The sequence below is a fragment of the Lolium perenne genome, chromosome 5, assembly GCF_019359855.2.
Source record: "Lolium perenne isolate Kyuss_39 chromosome 5, Kyuss_2.0, whole genome shotgun sequence".
In the NCBI taxonomy this organism is placed as follows: Eukaryota; Viridiplantae; Streptophyta; class Magnoliopsida; order Poales; family Poaceae; genus Lolium; species Lolium perenne.
The window spans coordinates 191,606,195-191,623,737 of NC_067248.2; the positions used below are offsets into that span (position 1 = coordinate 191,606,195).

Sequence of the window (17,543 nt, forward strand, 5' to 3'; positions counted from 1 at the left end):
GGAGCCACCAAGCTGGAATTGGTCAGCTGTGTGGTGAGCTTCAGTCAGAGAATGGCCGTCCATACATATCGTTGATTTCCTTCCGATCGTGCCTTTTCCACTTAGTCTCCCCTCGTGCCGCGATCGAGGAAGACCAATCGGCTTAAGGTCAGGAACAAAGTCAACACAAAACTCAATTACCTCCTCATTTCCATAGCCCTTGGCGATGCTTCCTTCTGGCCTAGCACGGTTACGAACATATTTCTTTAATACTCCCATGAACCTCTCGAAGGGGAACATATTGTGTAGAAATACAGGACCGAGAATGGAAATCTCTTCGACTAGGTGAACCAGGAGGTGCATCATAATATTGAAGAAGGATGGCGGGAACACCAACTCGAAACTGACAAGACATTGGACCACATCGTTCTGTAACCGTGGTAGAACTTCTGGATTGATTACCTTCTGAGAGATTGCATTGAGGAATGCACATAGCTTCACAATGGCTACTCGAACATTTTCCGGCAGGAGCCCCCTCAAAGCAGTCGGAAGCAATTGCGTCATAATCACGTGGCAGTCGTGAGACTTCAGGTTTTGGAACTTTTTCCCCGCCATGTTTATTATTCCCTTTATATTGGACGAGAATCCAGATGGGACCTTCATACTGCTCAGGCATTCAAAAAAGATGACCTTCTCTTCTTTGGTCAGAGCGTAGCTGGCACGACCTTGAAACCATTCCGGATGCCGGTTATCAGGGTCTTTCAAGCGTTGCTGGTCCTGCCGTGCTTCCTTTGTATCATTTGTCTTCCCATACACGCCCAAGAAGCTTAGGAGGTTCACGCAAATATTCTTCGTAACATGCATCACGTCGATTGCAGAGCGGACATCTAGGACTTTCCAATATTCTAACTCCCAGAATATAGATTTCTTCTTCCACATGGGTGCGTGCCCGTCAGCTCCCTTCGGAATTGATTGTCCGCCAGGACCCTTTCCAAAGATGACTTTCAAATCCTTGACCATATCAAATACCTCAGCACCAGTGCGTTCCGCAGGCTTCGGCCGGTGATCTGCCTTGCCGTTGTAATGCTTGCCTCTCTTTCTTACTGGATGAATTTTCGGAAGAAATCGACGATGCCCAAGGTACACGTTCTTCTTACAATTTGGCAAATGTACACTGTCAGTCTCATGTAAGCAGTGCATGCATGCATTGTATCCCTTATTTGACTGTCCTGAAAGGTTACTAAGAGCAGGCCAATCGTTGATGGTTACGAAAAGCAACGCTCATAGGTCAAATTCCTCTTCTTTGTGCTCATCCCACACACGGACACCAGGTCTGCCCCACAACTGTAAAAGTTCATCAACTAAGGGCCTTAGGTACACATCGATGTCGTTGCCGGGTTGCTTCGGACCTTGGATGAGCACTGGCATCATAATAAACTTCCGCTTCATGCACAACCAAGGAGGAAGGTTGTAGATGCATAGAGTCACGGGCCAGGTGCTATGGCTGGAGCTCTGCTCGCCAAAAGGATTCATGCCATCTGTACTTAGACCAAATCTTATGTTCCTTGCGTCAGCTGCAAAATCTTTAAACTCTCTGTCGATCTTTCTCCATTGCGTTCCATCTGCGGGGTGTCTCAACTCCCCGTCCGACTTACGGTCCTCTTTGTGCCATCGCAACAATTTGGCATGCTCTTTGTTCCTGAACAGACGTTTCAACCGTGGTATTATAGGAGCATACCACATCACCTTGGCGGGAACCTTCTTCCTGGGTTTCTGGCCCTCGACATCGTCACCAGGGTCATCGCCTCTGATCTTATAACGCAATGCAGTGCATACCGGGCATTCATTCAAATTCTCGTATTCACCGCGGTAGAGGATGCAGTCGTTGATGCATGCATGTATCTTCAGAACCTCTAAACCTAGAGGGCAGACAACCTTCTTTGCTTCGTACGTACTGGAGGGCAACTCGTTATTCTTTGGAAACATATTCTTCAACATTTTCAGCAAGTTTTCAAATCCCGAGTCAGCTACACCTTCCTGTGCCTTCCATCTCAGCAAATCCAGTGTGCAGCCCAGCTTTTTTAGACCATTATCGCATCCTGGGTACAGCGACTTTTTGTGATCCTCTAACATGCGATCCAAATTCTCCCTCTCCTTTTCAGTTTCGCAGCGACTCCGTGCATCAGCAATGGTCCGACCAAGATCATCAGCGGGCTCATCACGTGCCTCTTCTTGATCACCTTCCCCTTCACCTTCCCCACCTTCAGCATCCTCCATGAAAGTATCACCGAAATGATCAAGATAGTTGTCATCGATGATATCATCCTCTTCTTCATCCTCTTCCATTATAACCCCTCTTTCTCCATGCTTGGTCCAACAATTATAGCTTGGCATGAAACCATGCCGAATCAGGTGCAGGTGAACTTCCCTTGAGGAAGAGTAACCCTTCTGATTCTTACAGCCAACACATGGACAGATAACAAAACCCCCCTGCTTGTTCGCATTAGCCACTACGAGGAAATCTTTCAAACCCGTAGTGAATTCGCCGGAGAGTCGCTTAGCGTACATCCATTGCCGATTCATCTGCATTATTATAATATAAAATATATAATTAACCATCATGCATTTGTTAAACTAAATAGAAATTAAACAATTAATGAACTACACACATGCATATTTTATCAATGACACATATGAAAGGTTCAAGTTGCTAACCACGATCGAGGAGGAAAAAATAAATGAGGAAGCTCGATCAAATGTGGCTCCGACACTTCATATCATGTTGGTTTCATGCTCTTGGGGCATTTCATCAAACACCTTGTGTGCATAAGAGGAGCCAAAAGCAAACCAACACCCCCCTTGTGAAGTTTGTGAAGAGAAGTGGCACCAAATGGCTAAGTGCTGTGGGCTGGTCGGTATATATAGGGGAGGGGCTTTAGTCGCGGTTGGCCTGGCGAACCGCGACTAAAGGCCTTTGGGCTAGGCCTGAGGACATTTAGTCGCGGTTGGCCTGGCCAATCGCGACTAAAGGCCCTCCCGTCCACCAGCTGGCCACCGAGCGCGCTGGGCCCAGGCCTTTGGTCGCGGTTCGCCACCCGAGCCGCGACTAAAGACCCCATTGGTCGCGGTTCTTACATTTTCGCGACTAATGGGGCTGGACGGAAGGCCTTTTTTCTACCAGTGAGAGCCCGAGTGTTATTTCATTGTACTTACTGATGGAACTGTAAAAAGATGCTGTTTAGTCTGAGTGTTATTTCATTGTACTTACTGATGGAACAGGGGCCGAGGGTCCTTTGCTCCAAATTAAACTTAATCGCCTCCTGTTCATTTTGACATCTTGCTGCTCTGCGCTGCAGCGGTTAATGAATTCAGTGTTCTTTTTTCTTCAGTATGATAATGTTCCACTTCAGCTACCATTTCAATTCAGGATTATTTCTCCAGTTTACCAGGTAGCAGGTGACACCAGAACTTCCCAGAGAGAACGCTGATCATTGTCATGGTGTGCCGAATGGTCGATTAATTCATCTTCTCCCCAAATAACTGAAGAAAACTGTGTAACAGATGCTCGCTGACTGGATGATGTGTTGAAAATATAGAACCCTAATTCTTGTGTATTGTATTCCATGACCCTTTGGGGGTATATATAGAGGTACAAGGGGGAGATAGACTTGGAGTACAAGATGATCTAAACCTAGTCTAATCTCAGCCGTACATGTATTCTAACATGATGCACATCTGCCTCTTTTGTTCTTCACTCCACTGTCATCAATTTTAATTTCAGACGTTCATTGAACCAGTCGACACCTGTCCGCCGGATCCTTATCGTGGACCATCGCCGCTACAGTGCGCCATGTACGACACACCAGCGACTCTCTCCAGTATTTGAAAAAGGCGGGAGAACAAGAAGAACTCCAAGCACCAACCTACAAGACTTAGATATAATTAAGGAAGTCATCAAGTTACTATAGGAGTACATTGCATGATCGCCTACCTACCATAACACATGTGTATTCGGAGTGCTAGAATTCATCAAATTGTATGACCACTGATCAACACCAATCCATGCTCCTCGTAATAAAAAAATAACAACTGTTCTCAGAACGGTTGAAGGCGAAGCTGTGCGTATGATTACACCAGAACCTAACAGACTGTGAACTTTCAGTCACATGAACTGACCGGAAATGATTCTAGCTGTTCGATCGCTGTAACATGATGAAGCTAGCAAACAAATTCAGTGCGCAGAGAGATGTTTTCAGATGCATGCAAAGAAGCTAACCACAACGGGATGTGTGTTTGTGTAGACGTAACTGAACGAGATGGGGTATTGAACCTTACGTTGCATCTGAATTTCTGATCATTGGACTTAGGCTGCGTGCAGTCAACGGAGACATTCCCGTGAGTGCTATTATAGAAAGGGTCGAGTATAAGCTGGTGTTATCGCGTGATGAATATGTAGGTCGGATGAGAAACATGTGAATGCTCCTGCCAGTGCGAGTCAATCTTCAGATCCGGTGCCGAGCTCACGAAGAAGCCATGAACTGGTCCGCCCCTCTCTGGAGGAAAACAACGCGGTGCCTAGGCGGGAAAGGTGCAGGTTTGGACGAAAGAAATGGTGGCAACATTTTTTTTTCATGAATAGAACACAAGGTTCTAGGTGACTGCCCTCTGCAGCTTCTCTGTGAAGCCACATCTAAAGGTATAATTGTTGCACCCCCATGGGGCATGGAGAGCCTATCCACGGTAGGCCACTCGGCGCGCAAGGGCTGGGCGAGCGTCTCGTTCGCTCTCCACCCGGTTGGTCCAGGTGTTGCTCGCTGATTGGACGCAGAGGGATGCGCGTGAGACAAAACCAGATCCTTCAAGGGAAAACCCTAGCCATTTGCTCACACCCGCCGTCTCTGCCCGTGTCTTTCTCTTCCCCCACTCCCTATCCCCGCCGCCACCTCCCAGCTCCGGCTCCGGCTCCTCCTCAGCGCCCACGCCGTCGTCGTCGTCAGCAGCAGGTACCTCGCGCCGCCGCCTTCTCCTACAATCCCTGGTCGAGCTCTTCTCCTCCCCTCTTACCGCCTCTTCCTCCTGCTCTAAGTCGCGGCGGAAGCTGCCTAGAGAAGAATTGGCCGCAGCCCCGAGGCACCGTCAAGGATCCTGGCCTCCGGTCGCCGGTAAGCGTCCGGTCACATGGAGGTGAGTGGCCGCTGAGCGGAGGGGAAGGGCAGCACGGTGCCATGGCTAAGGGAGTCAGGGTTTGACATGGGGGAGTAGGCAAGCGAGATCTGGACCGAACAGAGGGATTCGGCCTCCACTGCCAGAGATGGACGACATTGTATTGAGGTGAGCCACCGAGCCCTTCTCCCTTGTGCTGCTGTTAGGTTTCACTTCTCACTACTAGGTTCTGAACAGGAGAAGCACTGGCCGTTGCAGCCTGCCACGACCTTGGTTCCAGCCGACATGGTGGCATTTGCACCACTTACAGGTCCCCAAACTCCTTTGTTCCTTCCTGATTTTCCTCCTCACCTCCCCTCTTCTGATTTCATCCCTATAGCTTCTCTTTCTTGTCTCTACAACTTCTTTTTAATCTCCGCCTATGAGGTATTTGGTGGAACTCCAAGCAGGTGTTTGTGCTTGTAATTTTATTCTTCTGAATTTATCTCATGGCCTATTATATATTTCTTATTGTAGGCAACCTACGTCACTGCCCGAGTTAGTTCTATCAAGGAGATGGTTAATAATGCCGCGGCTTCACTCCCTATTAAAGTGAACAATATGACGATGATTGCACATGTCATTAATCTTGGCAAGGAATTCTGGCTCTTTTTCAGGTTACATAGCATGCCGTTGTCTCTCTTTGTTGATTACATGAGATCTTTATGATTGCTGAACAATGGAAGTTCTTCAGATGTTGTGTCTGTCCTTTGGTTGCTATATGTTATTTGCAATTTCTACTATTCTGTAACTCTTGCTTATATAGGTACGTTATGTAAATATCTCGCTGTTAAATCCACTTTGAAACATGGACATTTAGGGACATATGGTAATAGGCTTGCATAATCATGTATGTGGTTGTCTTCAGTTCATCCTTTCTGTAAAGTTAGATGCTAATTTTTTTCTGTGTGGGTGACAGGAACCATTGCTTTGGTCACAGTACCTGCACTGTACCATAGACACCAGGAGCATGTGGATAGGTATACTGGGATGGTCGACCGGAATTTCTGAAGGCATTACAAGATAGTTGACATGAATGTGATAAACAGACTACCTAGAAGCTTTATAAACGACAACGATGGCTGATCTACAGAGGTTGTATGGTCTGCATAGTTACCTTCATCCTAGACCAGCCAAGGTAGTTATTCTATTTTTTTTATCATTTTCTAATGCAATTACAATATATTAATCTTTGATGGATTTATATTGGAAAAAAGCATGCCTTGTTTGATAGATCTGAAGCATCTGCAGATCCATGAGCATGCCTTGTTTGACAGATCTGAAGCAACTTATGGGTGCTCAGATGATAAATGGGTATATGTACATGTTATGCTTCTCAGTATATATAGTGAAGTCATGTTGGCGCGTGATTTATTACTGCAAGGTGCTTCTGTATCTAAATAGAGATGTCTTTATTTTCTTCAGAATTATCACACAAACTATGTTAGTTACCACGCCAGGGTTTTTATTTGAGTTTCCCTAAATTTTAAATGCTACGAACAACATTGTTCGGGAGGAGTTATTGAACTTTTGGATGTCAAAAGCTCACGAAACATGTGTGCCGTTTTGCTTAAAAAGTTGGCCCCATATTTGTCTCTCTTGCTGGCATGAATTTATTTGTGAAAAAAACACATTGCGACTGCTTTGTTTTCCATTTTTATTTGTTTTCTTCGAGGTTCCCACACCTTAGGTGATCATTGGATTTTAATTGAGCAAGCAAGAAATGGTTTATTAGATATATTTCTATGGTCTTACTATTAGTGATCATAATCAAAGTTGTGATGCCATCTTGGACTTCTTCAAATCTTGATTTATTATTTCTTCTACTTCAGGGATTCTGAATTCATTACCACTAATTATTGTTCTTTCCAATGCGTCCATACTTCCGTCATTGGAGTTGGTGTTTCACAGGAAATTGAACATGTACTATGCTTATTTTTTAAAGTAGTCAAATGATTACAATCTTCTGTCTTTGTCTAGCAGGAGATGGTGTGGCAAGAAAAGGGGAGTGCAGGCTGCTGCTTAGCTCCATGTCAGGTGAAGTGCGAGAAGATCTTTCCTCGCGTGGATAAGGCTGCTTTGATCCCTGTTTTCTTTGGCCCAGTACAGAAGAGTATGTACTTGCCACTGCCTCTTTGTCTTCTTCTCTGCTAGATCAGTCCATTTTGCATATATGCAGCCACCCATTGAAATGGTATATTGTATTGCACTCCAGATGTAAAGAGGTTGCCCTTGGAGGTCTGCAACAAGGACATGCTGGAGAATTTCTGCTGGTCTTACAAAAGGTATATATGAGCAATTAACCCATTTGTGTGAATATTTTTAGATTAGTAGTTCCTTCTCCATGAGAGTTTAGAGGCACTTAATTAGTTTCTTCCTGAAACCCATATGTAAGCAATCTTGTAGTTGAATCCTCGCCAGTTTATTTTCAGTAATCAGTGTATAAATGACTAAGTTTTATGTTTGCGTCTGAAGATTTTGGTTCACGTTTTTTCTGTGTATTTTGCTTCCTTTTTTATCTTAGTCTTGTGATCTCCTGAATATGCCAAATGCTCTACAACCGCATCCCTATAAATTCTTTCTTGATGGTGCTCCGTATAAGTTTCTTCCCACAAGAGATGTGTCCACTGAGAGTGGAGAATGCACTGAGGTTTGAGTTCAAATGTTGGGCATACTTTCAAGGCCAGCTAATTCTCTAATTCATTCTTTGCTTGTGTTCCTATTGAACAAAATACAGTTATAGACCAGTTCTACGAATACATTTCTTTTTTCCTTGGCAATCCCCACTTGTCTGTACAGGTCATGGTTCCATCTCTCTTGATGAAAGATGAGATTGTGTTGTTGCAGTTAGTAGAAAATTTTCATTTACATGTGAGAGCTCCATTCTTTGCTAGAATCGACTGAATGTATCATATGAATTTTGTGTCCAACATTTAAATATATTATTGCAATTTACCTAGAATGAGCTCGTGTATGCTCTATGATGTGCTTGCAGGTGCAGATTGATCTGAATCAAGAAGTAACTATTTATGGATGAAGGGTGGGCAAGGTACCATTTTCTTCAAAGTTGCCTAAAATTATAGGGAGTAAATCATGTGGTTAATGGTTATATATATGGATGTCATACCCTCTTCTATCTTTCATAGAGCTTTGTTAGCTTTTGAGCTAGGGATTGGTTAACCAAATCTTAAAACTAGGAAGCTGATAAAAAATAGCTCATGTTTACCTCGGTTAAAGCGATGCAACTGTTTTAATTTGTATGAACTACCAACATGCAGAGTGCAATTGTATTTATTTGGTCCCTTTCTCTTTATTATAATTTAGGATGGCATTTGGACGTTTTTGTCTCTCATGCCGTTTATTTTCTCAGATTTACTTCCATCTATTTAGCTCAATTCTGTTCAATTAGAAAACACACCAGGTCTTACCAGCTATTTAGCTCATGTAAGATACTGGTGAAGTAAATGGACGGATGCTAAAGAAAATAATTTAGTTTTTGGCCAATTTGTGTGTATGTCAGACAATTTAGTTATCTAAACAATTGTAGAGTATTCATCTGCATTAAAACTTATATCATAAATGCCCAATTCGCTTGATGTACGATATAACTGCTCGAATTTCCCCCCCTTCTATTATGTCTAGCAAACCGAATATGAGAACATTAGCTTATTTAGTAGCGGTTTCATGTAGCCTTACCTGAGCTTGTAATTTCTGAAGTTAACTATAAATGGGAACCTTTGTGTTTCAAAGGCATGATGCCATGAATATTTATACTTGCTTTTGTTATAGATTTGTGATTATTTTGATTAATAGAAGGATTCTGAACTCTAATACTACTGCCAGATATCTCTGCCTTAAGTGGCACGTGAATATCAGATATCTTACTTTGAAGTAAGTTGTGATTTTGTGTGTGAATAGCTGGGAAGAATTGGCTGTGGATCGATCCTAAGTTCGTGGACTCAAGCTCAAGTGGGCATTCGTCTTTATGTGATTCTGCTATCTTAGAAAATAACCCCATGTGAAGAAACTGATTTATTTGGTTCATAAATTCTTGCATACATAGCTTCACAGTCTTTGTTAAATGTGGTTATTAGAAAGAGTGTATACACATTGTGGCATTCCAGTTTCGGTATGTACTGAATTATCATGGGTCGATTCTCTTTCTTGTTTGCCATGTTCGCTTCAGTAAAATTGGAATGCCATAATCTTTACAAGGTTATGCTTGAATCATTGTGTAAATACTAGCACTTCAAAATCAGCCAATGACACTATATAGGTTTCTACATTTTTTATGTGTGTGTAAATTCAATCGTATAGCCCGATCATAGCCCATTATCTTGCATATATACTAGCTTTGTACCATACATTACTTTATCTTTGTATATTTATATTTAGTGTTGGCTTTGTAATTTTTTGCAGCAGGTACTGGATAATGTGTCTTTTACTTTTGTACTCACCGCACGCTTGCTGCTGGAGAAGGCACATGAGGGCGTTGTGCTGGAGGCGTTTGGTGTAGCGGTCATGGTATTGCGGTGGCAATGCCAAGGCATCTCATCACATCCAGACATCATCCTTGAGCCACAGTAATATCATTCCATTCGGCTCTAATCTGTCTACTTGGTTTCTTCTACTACTAGCATAATATCTACTATCTTATTGCTATAAAATCAAATTATTCATGTAAATGTTGTCATATATCCTGACATATGTAAATTTCTTCTCTTGTATATATCGTGTTCCAATTTGCTCCGTGAAACTGAGCATCCTTGCGTGATAAATATTTGTGCCTTCCTCTATGTTTCTCAGACATTTACTAGAATACACATGCATGATTTTCAACACCTTTAGTCTACAAAGTAAATGTATCCTCTTCTCTCATTGGTTCAGATATATTCTGGAGATAATATCTTCCGTTGTGACTAGATTATGGGCATATGAACTGGTGAAGTTTCCTCATACCATAACAATTTTAATTTATCATGTAAAATCTTTTCCAGGCCTTGAGATTCTCGCTGAGATCAGCTTGATACAATTATTAAGATGGAGTTACAAGACAGGCATGCATAAATCCATTAGCTCCTCAAATGGAGCCATTTTTCGTGTTGTAGTGGCGCGCCTTACTGATTAATAAACTAGATTCTTCTCTGTTCATTGTCAGGTTGTTCTCGCTGATACATTGTTCTCTAGCTGCTTTTTTTTTTTGCTGTAGTATATTAGCCATTTGTAGTAACTAATTTACATGTGAAACATGGTCTGAAGATTTAGTATGCAGCTTTATTAGAAATTTTGCCTCATCAATAATTTTCTAAATATCTCTACAATATATTTGTGATCTCCTTCCTCACATATACCAAGAATAAGTTCTGACGTTCGGTACATTCCATTGTGTCGATTGCTTCGAGAGGCTCTTTTTTGAGAGGTTTCGGGTGGCTATACATTTTATTTCAGTTTTGGTACAGAGATTTTATTTTGTACATTGATGCCATGCAAAGCACAATGTAGTTCTTCACTGAAAAATGTACCTTCGCACTGCCTTGCTTAGTAGGATTCTCTAACCTCGGTCTGAACATTTAGGTGTTGAATATGTAGTTCTATTTATAATATATCATTGAGCGATGTACACTCAATTGTCATATGATTTGTATATCTCAACAGGGTCAGCCCCTGGTTTTGGTGGCGAGGTGGCCGAACGGCCAAACCGGTGCTATTTTATCTACTACGAAAACTTGCATTGTCAATTTCCACCTTCCATAGTTTTGAACTAAAAGGATAAATGGCTATATATAGACTAATTCCCATATTTTTAAACTATACAGATAGTTTTTACATCAAGCACAATGCGTACAGCAAACTATAGATAGCTACATCATTTTATCATTTTCTTAGGCTTGAAACATTATAGCTTGATTATTAAATTTTCCTTGCTATCCGTGAAGACAATATATGCCATTTTTCTCAATTTTAGCGTGCATGCCTCACTACGTCAATCAAAGGAAGAGCCTAATTTCGGAAAACTCTTTCATTCCTTTCTTTCCATGCACCGCAAATGATGTATGTTATGATGCCACTAGCAGCTCCTTTATATCCTTTCATATATGTCCAATATAGGTTCCCACCACTTACTAAAAGATTGGCTTGTTATTTTAGTCGAAGGCACCATGAACTTTGTCAAAGCGAGCACCGAGTCTCGAATCGCAGGTGTTCGATGAAAAGGCAAGTGGGTTGCATGGAAATATTAATCCATGTAATATGCATTCTACTCAATATAGCTTTTTTTCTGAAATTTAGCTACACTCAACTAACAAAGAACTTCCCGGTTCAACTTTTTCCTATCAATTTGTACAAAATATCGCCTCACTTCATTATGTGAATCGGTTGTGCTTGCTATTTATCGGTAAATGGATGAGTGATTCACCAAAAAATACATTTGTGCTAGATTGTTTGAGACTCATGTAATCGGATAATAGTTTTCGGATTTACATACCTTGCTGCACTCAGTTTTGTAGATATTCATCATTTCTATACAAATGGCTCAGGTTCGGACTCTAGAGTTTCTAAAAAAATATTCATGATCATTCTTATGATTTTTGTTCAGAGTTGCTAAAGAGATGGACAAGATCACATAGCCAAGGAGAGGTGTTGCCCACTCACCACGCACTTGCTACTGGAGAGGTGTTATTTGACTTAAACACTTCTCAGATTTGTTTTCTTTGCTTCTTTGATATTTTTCATGTTATGGTTACTGATTAAAAAAATCATTTTTCAGCGAGAGGCAATTTCAAATAGATTTCTTCCCCTTCCCTCATGCATTCTGTGGCAAATTAGTGCGGCTGAACGGACTGGGTTTCAGCTAGGGGGTGCGAGACGCAATTTTTAAACTGACTCTAGGTAGGCAGCAAAACTTGTTCACCCATCCCCTCATGCTTTGTGTGGCCGAACAGATCTTGGTTGCTTGGAGCATCCCAAATTCTTTCCAGTGGCTTGAACATTTGCATCTCTGTGAAAAAAGAAGCGTCATGCTACGTTAAGAATGGATACTGGAGTAACAGGAGATAAATTTATCCCAGTTTTTCATGCACTATATCTGTTCCATTTTTTGGTGTTTAGTGCCAGAGTATGTATCAATGATTTGGATGTACCGTTCCTAACTAATTAGGTCTTCCTTTAGTTTTCTATTTTGTGCATGCTTTTTCAGGTGTCAACTGCTCGTCTTAACAACCATAGTATTATCTCTTCTCTCCGACTCTCTGGTAATGAGTGAAGGAGAGGTGGTGCAGGGCCCTGTGTGAAGCAACACTGGTGGTGGCTACAGGTCAAGAAAGAGAAGAAGAGATAGGTCTATGTTAGTGAATGGTTGTGATCAAAATAATTTACATGAGGTGATCAGTTCTCTGGTTACTACCCGAGTCTTTTGCCGCCACATAACATGAAGAGCTCCCTGGCGATGACGAGATTCTATGACAGTGATGGTCGGTGCTCCGAAGACTATCTATACATGTAGGTTGTCATGCTGATGTGCCTTGATTTGCCTATCGTTCCTACCAGTTGTTAATCTTTGTTCTTACGATAGTTGCATACTTCCATTCTTTCGGTAATATATATTTAACATTTTGATGCTTTGTAAATATCATAGCAAAAGAACTATCTACCCTGGAGACTCATGAACGTAACCTTATGTATGGCTCTAAACTAAAGTGTCACTATATATTTTTCTTACAATCTCCGTATTTACTTATTTGTTGACTGATTATTACCCTGGAGACTCATGAACGTAACCTTATGTATGGCTCTAAACTAAAGTGTCACTATATATTTTTCTTACAATCTCCGTATTTACTTATTTGTTGACTGATTATCATTAATTTTGTGGCTCGGTTCAAATTTCACGGGTTCGTGCGCCAAGGCGCACATCATAATCTAGTTATTATGAAGTGGGACGGGAATAGTGAAATAGTTTGGTTATCTTTGTACGGGTACCTATATTAGTAAAAGGGACAGTTTGACCATGGACTACCAAGGACCGGAACCTTGCAAGGTAATTGGTGTCGAAGTTCCTAGGTTTGAACGACAGGTTCGTCTCCCGGGGATTGCGTGTTGATCATATGCCACAAACCCGGGCCAGGTATTATACAGGGTACTTCTCCCATACACATACGTATAGGAGCTGAAAACAGAAAAGGAAAAGAGGCCCGGCCCTATTACATAATCTAACACCCTCCCTTAATCTGAACCTTTCAAAAGGTTTAGATTACATTTGAATTCATCAAGCTTCTTGACTGAAAGGGCCTTTGTAAAGCCATCTGCAATCTGATCTTTACTTAAATAAACCGAATGGTCAACCTCTGATTAGCAACTCTTTCTCGGACAAAGTGAAAATCAATCTCAATGTGCTTGGTACGAGCATGAAATACTGGATCTGCAGATAGGTAAGTGGCACCTAGATTGTCACACCAAAGACTTGGTTTTTTCCTTTAATTTAACTCCAAGTTCAGTAAGAAGAGCTTCAACCCAAATTAATTCGGCTGTAGCATTTGCTAAAGCTTTATATTCTGCCTCTGTGCTAGACCTTGAGACTGTGGCTTGCTTCCTAGCACTCCAAGAGAACAAATTTGGAGCAAGAAATATAGCAAAATCACATGTGGAGCGTCTGTCATCCAGAGAACCAGCCCAATCTACATCTGTAAAAGCACAGAAAAGTTGATGAAGATCTTTTAAAGGTAATACCAAGCTGTAAAGTATCTTGCACATATCTGAGAATGCGTTTTGCAGCTATCCAGTGTTCTGTAGTTGGAGCATGTAAGAACTGACAAATCTTGTTTACTGATAAGGCTAAATCAGGACGTGTTAATGTTAAATATTGGATAGTTCCAACAATACTCATGTATTGAGAACTATCCTCAGAGCCAAGAGGTGTACCATTTGTCAAAGACAACTGTTCAGATAAAGACAGAGGAGTAGGAGCAGGCTTGCAGCCGTGCATTCCAACTCTAGCAAGTAAAATCTGTAGCATACTTCTCATGTGTAAGAAGCAAACCATTGTGTATCTTCTTTACTTCAATACCAAGAAAATAATGTAAGTCACCCAGATCTTTTATAGCAAAGTTTACTTTCAAGTCTTGAAGAAGAGCAGTGATAGCACGATCAGAGGAACTAGTAATTATGATATCATCAACATAAATCAGAACAAACATAGTGATACCTGACTTGTTGAGAAGAAATAGTGAAGTGTCAGCCTTTGATGGTATGAATCCAAACTCACATAACTTGGAGCTGAGCCTAGAGTACCAAGCTCGAGGGGCTTGCTTCAGTCCATACAGAGCTTTATCAAGCTTGCAAACATAATGCGGAGCGTGAGAGTATTCAAAACCAGGGGGTGATACGTCCCAAACGTATCTATAATTTCTTATGTTCCATGCTACTTTTATGATGATACTCACATGTTTTATACACATTATATGTCATTATTATGCATTTTCCGGCACTAACCTACTGACGAGATGCCGAAGAGCCGATTCTTTGTTTTCTGCTGTTTTTGGTTTCAGAAATCCTAGTAAGGAAATATTCTCGGAATTGGACGAAATCAACGCCCAGGGTCCTATTTTTCCACGAAGCTTCCAGAAGTCCGAAGAGGAAACGAAGTGGGGCCACGAGGTGGCCACACAACAGGGCGGCGTGGCCCAAGCCCTGGCCGCGCTGGCCTACTATGTGGGCCCCTCGTGACGCCCCTTGACCTGCCCTTCCGGCTACTTAAAGCCTTCGTCGCGAAACCCCCAGTACCGAGAGCCACGATACGGAAAACCTTACTGAGAGGCCGCCGCCACTAATCCCATCTTGGGGGATTCAGGAGATCGCCTCCGGCACCCTGCCGGAGAGGGGAATCATCTCCCGGAGGTCTCTTCATCGCCATGATCGCCTCTGGATCGATGTGTGAGTAGTCCACCCCTGGACTATGGATCCATAGCAGTAGCTAGATGGTTGTCTTCTCCTCATTGTGCTATCATGTTAGATCTTGTGAGCTGCCTATCATGATCAAGATCATCTATTTGTAATGCTACATGTTGTGTTTGTTGGGATCCGATGAATATTGAATAATATATCAAGTTGATTATCAATCTATCATATATGTTGTTTATGTTCTTGCATGCTCTCCGTTGCTAGTAGAGGCTCTGGCCAAGTTGATACTTGTAACTCCAAGAGGGAGTATTTATGCTCGATAGTGGGTTCATGCCTCCATTAAATCTGGGACAGTGACAGAAAGCTCTAAGGTTGTGGATGTGCTGTTGCTACTAGGGATAAAACATCGATGCTTTGTCTAAGGATATTCATGTTGATTACATTACGCACCATACTTAATGCAATTGTCTGTTGCTTGCAACTTAATACCGGAAGGGGTTCGGATGATAACCTGAAAGTGGACTTTTTAGGCATAGATGCATGCTGGATAGCGGTCTATGTACTTTGTCGTAATGCCCTGATTAAATTTCATAGTACTCATCACGATATATGTATGTGCATTGTTATGCCTTCTTTATTTGTCAATTGCCAACTGTAATTTGTTCACCCAACATCTGTTTATCTTATGGGAGAGACACCACTAGTGAACTGTGGACCCCGGTCCTATTCTTTACATCTGAAATACAATCTACAGCAATTGTTCTTTACTGTTCTTCGCAAACAAACATCATCATCCACACTATATGTCAACACCCGGATTTTTAAGTCCGAATGCCTATTATGTCATACATCGCAATCCCAGGAATATTGTTGTTGCGAGGCATAATAGTTAAGTATCACAGTCATCATTCATTACAAACCATAAGTCTTACAAATTTGGAATCACATGATCCATATTACACGAATAGTTGATCTATCGATCAACGAACAAACACAAGTTCATAGTTCAACATAGCGGAAGCGTAAGATACAAGGACTCTCGAGTCCACAGGCCAACGCTTGACGTCGGAAGGCGCTTAGTTGTCGTAGGCATCCTGCTGGTCATCTCCTTGTTCATCTTCATACTCTGGCCATTTGAATAGCCAGGGACAAAGCCGTGAGTACGTTGAGTACTCGCAAACTAATTCAAGAAAAAAAATGCTAGACCTTCTAGTAGGGTTTGCTAAGCTCTAGTTTATTTGCATAAAGCTAATTTTGGTTCACAAAGTTTTGAGAAAACTTATTCAAGTGCTAACTAACCCAAGGGGGAACATTAGTGTCATTCCCACCATTCAAGTGGTGATTTCAATTCAATTCACCACAAGTCATTTCACCATCACCTTTCAACATCATTTTCAAAGATATGACATCGGAAAACTGTATGGCCTTTCCAACCGTCCGTAACCGTGGACGCGGCTATTCGAATAGGTTTACACTCTGCAGAGGTTGCACACTTGTGCCACAACATTTGATTTCATCCGTCGGGATTTCCCCGAATAATCGTAACACAGTACGCGGATCATCAACCATAACCTTTCACTTACGAATCCTAGTATGAGCACCTCTCCCCATGAGCTTGGCCTCCCAGTGAAGACCAACTGTCAACTTTGGGAACTGCACAGGCTTGGGCCGGACATTCACCTCATTTCGCATCATATCGTATCGTTTCTTTTGTGGTAGAGGCAGCTTTCGGCATAACCCCGATGACGCTTGTTTAGAGGGAACCCATACTAAGACGCATAAACTTCCAGTTAAGCCCTACCCATAATCAGGTATTGTGGGGGTACTTGAGAATTGGAAAGGTATCGCATTCAAACCAACATCATTTTTTATCAAAAATCACCATCTTCTCTTGGTCATATTCACCTTCAAAACTCATTCAATGGAATGCATCTTCATTCCAAGGTTTCAAATTCCTTTCAAAATCACAAAGTTCCCATCTAGAGTAGTCAAGTTTAGTTGATTTGCACTAGCTCTAAGTCATGAGGGGTGCTACCTTGCTTTGCTTGGAAAGGCTAACTCACTACTCTAACAACCACTTGTATTTTGACCAAAGTTAACTATAAAAGGAGAAATCATTTGGAAAACAAGTAAAACTTGGGATGGGTTCACATAAGAAAAGGTAAGACATGGTGCCTTGCCCCAAAGGGGCTTTGCACTTGGCAAGAATAAAAGCTTGCATAGTAATTTAGCTTGCCTTGGTAGTTCTCAAACTGTTCCTCTTCCTCCTCCTGGTAGCAACCTTCTTCTTCGGCGTACTCTCCGGTGCTACCGTCTAAATTTGAATACGAGTATAATTACTCACTAATTCCAGGGCTATTCCACACATCACAAATAAACACACAAACTACTCTATGCACACACATAAATAAACTAGGGTGCATGGGTTGTGGGATTAAAATAGGATTTGTATTCTATATGTAAATGAT

General features: G+C 41.9%; 1 protein-coding gene and 1 long non-coding RNA gene across 4 annotated transcripts; both read left to right on the forward strand.

Annotated features, from left to right (window-relative positions):
* Positions 1 to 4,830: 4,830 nt before the first annotated feature.
* On the forward strand, positions 4,831 to 6,314 carry LOC127301311 (reticulon-like protein B16). The gene is made up of 5 exons (XM_051331524.2): positions 4,831 to 4,982; positions 5,066 to 5,310; positions 5,380 to 5,452; positions 5,659 to 5,798; positions 6,101 to 6,314. Exons 2-5 carry the CDS (start codon positions 5,291 to 5,293, stop codon positions 6,138 to 6,140), a joined length of 273 nt encoding a protein of 90 aa, XP_051187484.1. The 5' UTR covers positions 4,831 to 4,982; positions 5,066 to 5,290; the 3' UTR covers positions 6,141 to 6,314.
* Positions 6,315 to 7,159: 845 nt separating this feature from the next.
* Positions 7,160 to 12,900, forward strand: LOC127301312 (uncharacterized). Of its 3 annotated transcripts, none has more exons than XR_007851986.2 (5): positions 7,160 to 7,294; positions 7,397 to 7,466; positions 8,177 to 8,230; positions 9,601 to 11,853; positions 11,948 to 12,900. It is a non-coding gene; the product is annotated as an uncharacterized lncRNA (long non-coding RNA). The 3 variants fall into 3 exon arrangements; XR_011745350.1 differs by having other exon boundaries at positions 9,601 to 11,425; positions 11,777 to 12,900; XR_011745349.1 differs by having other exon boundaries at positions 9,601 to 12,900.
* The last annotated feature ends 4,643 nt before the right edge of the window (positions 12,901 to 17,543 follow it).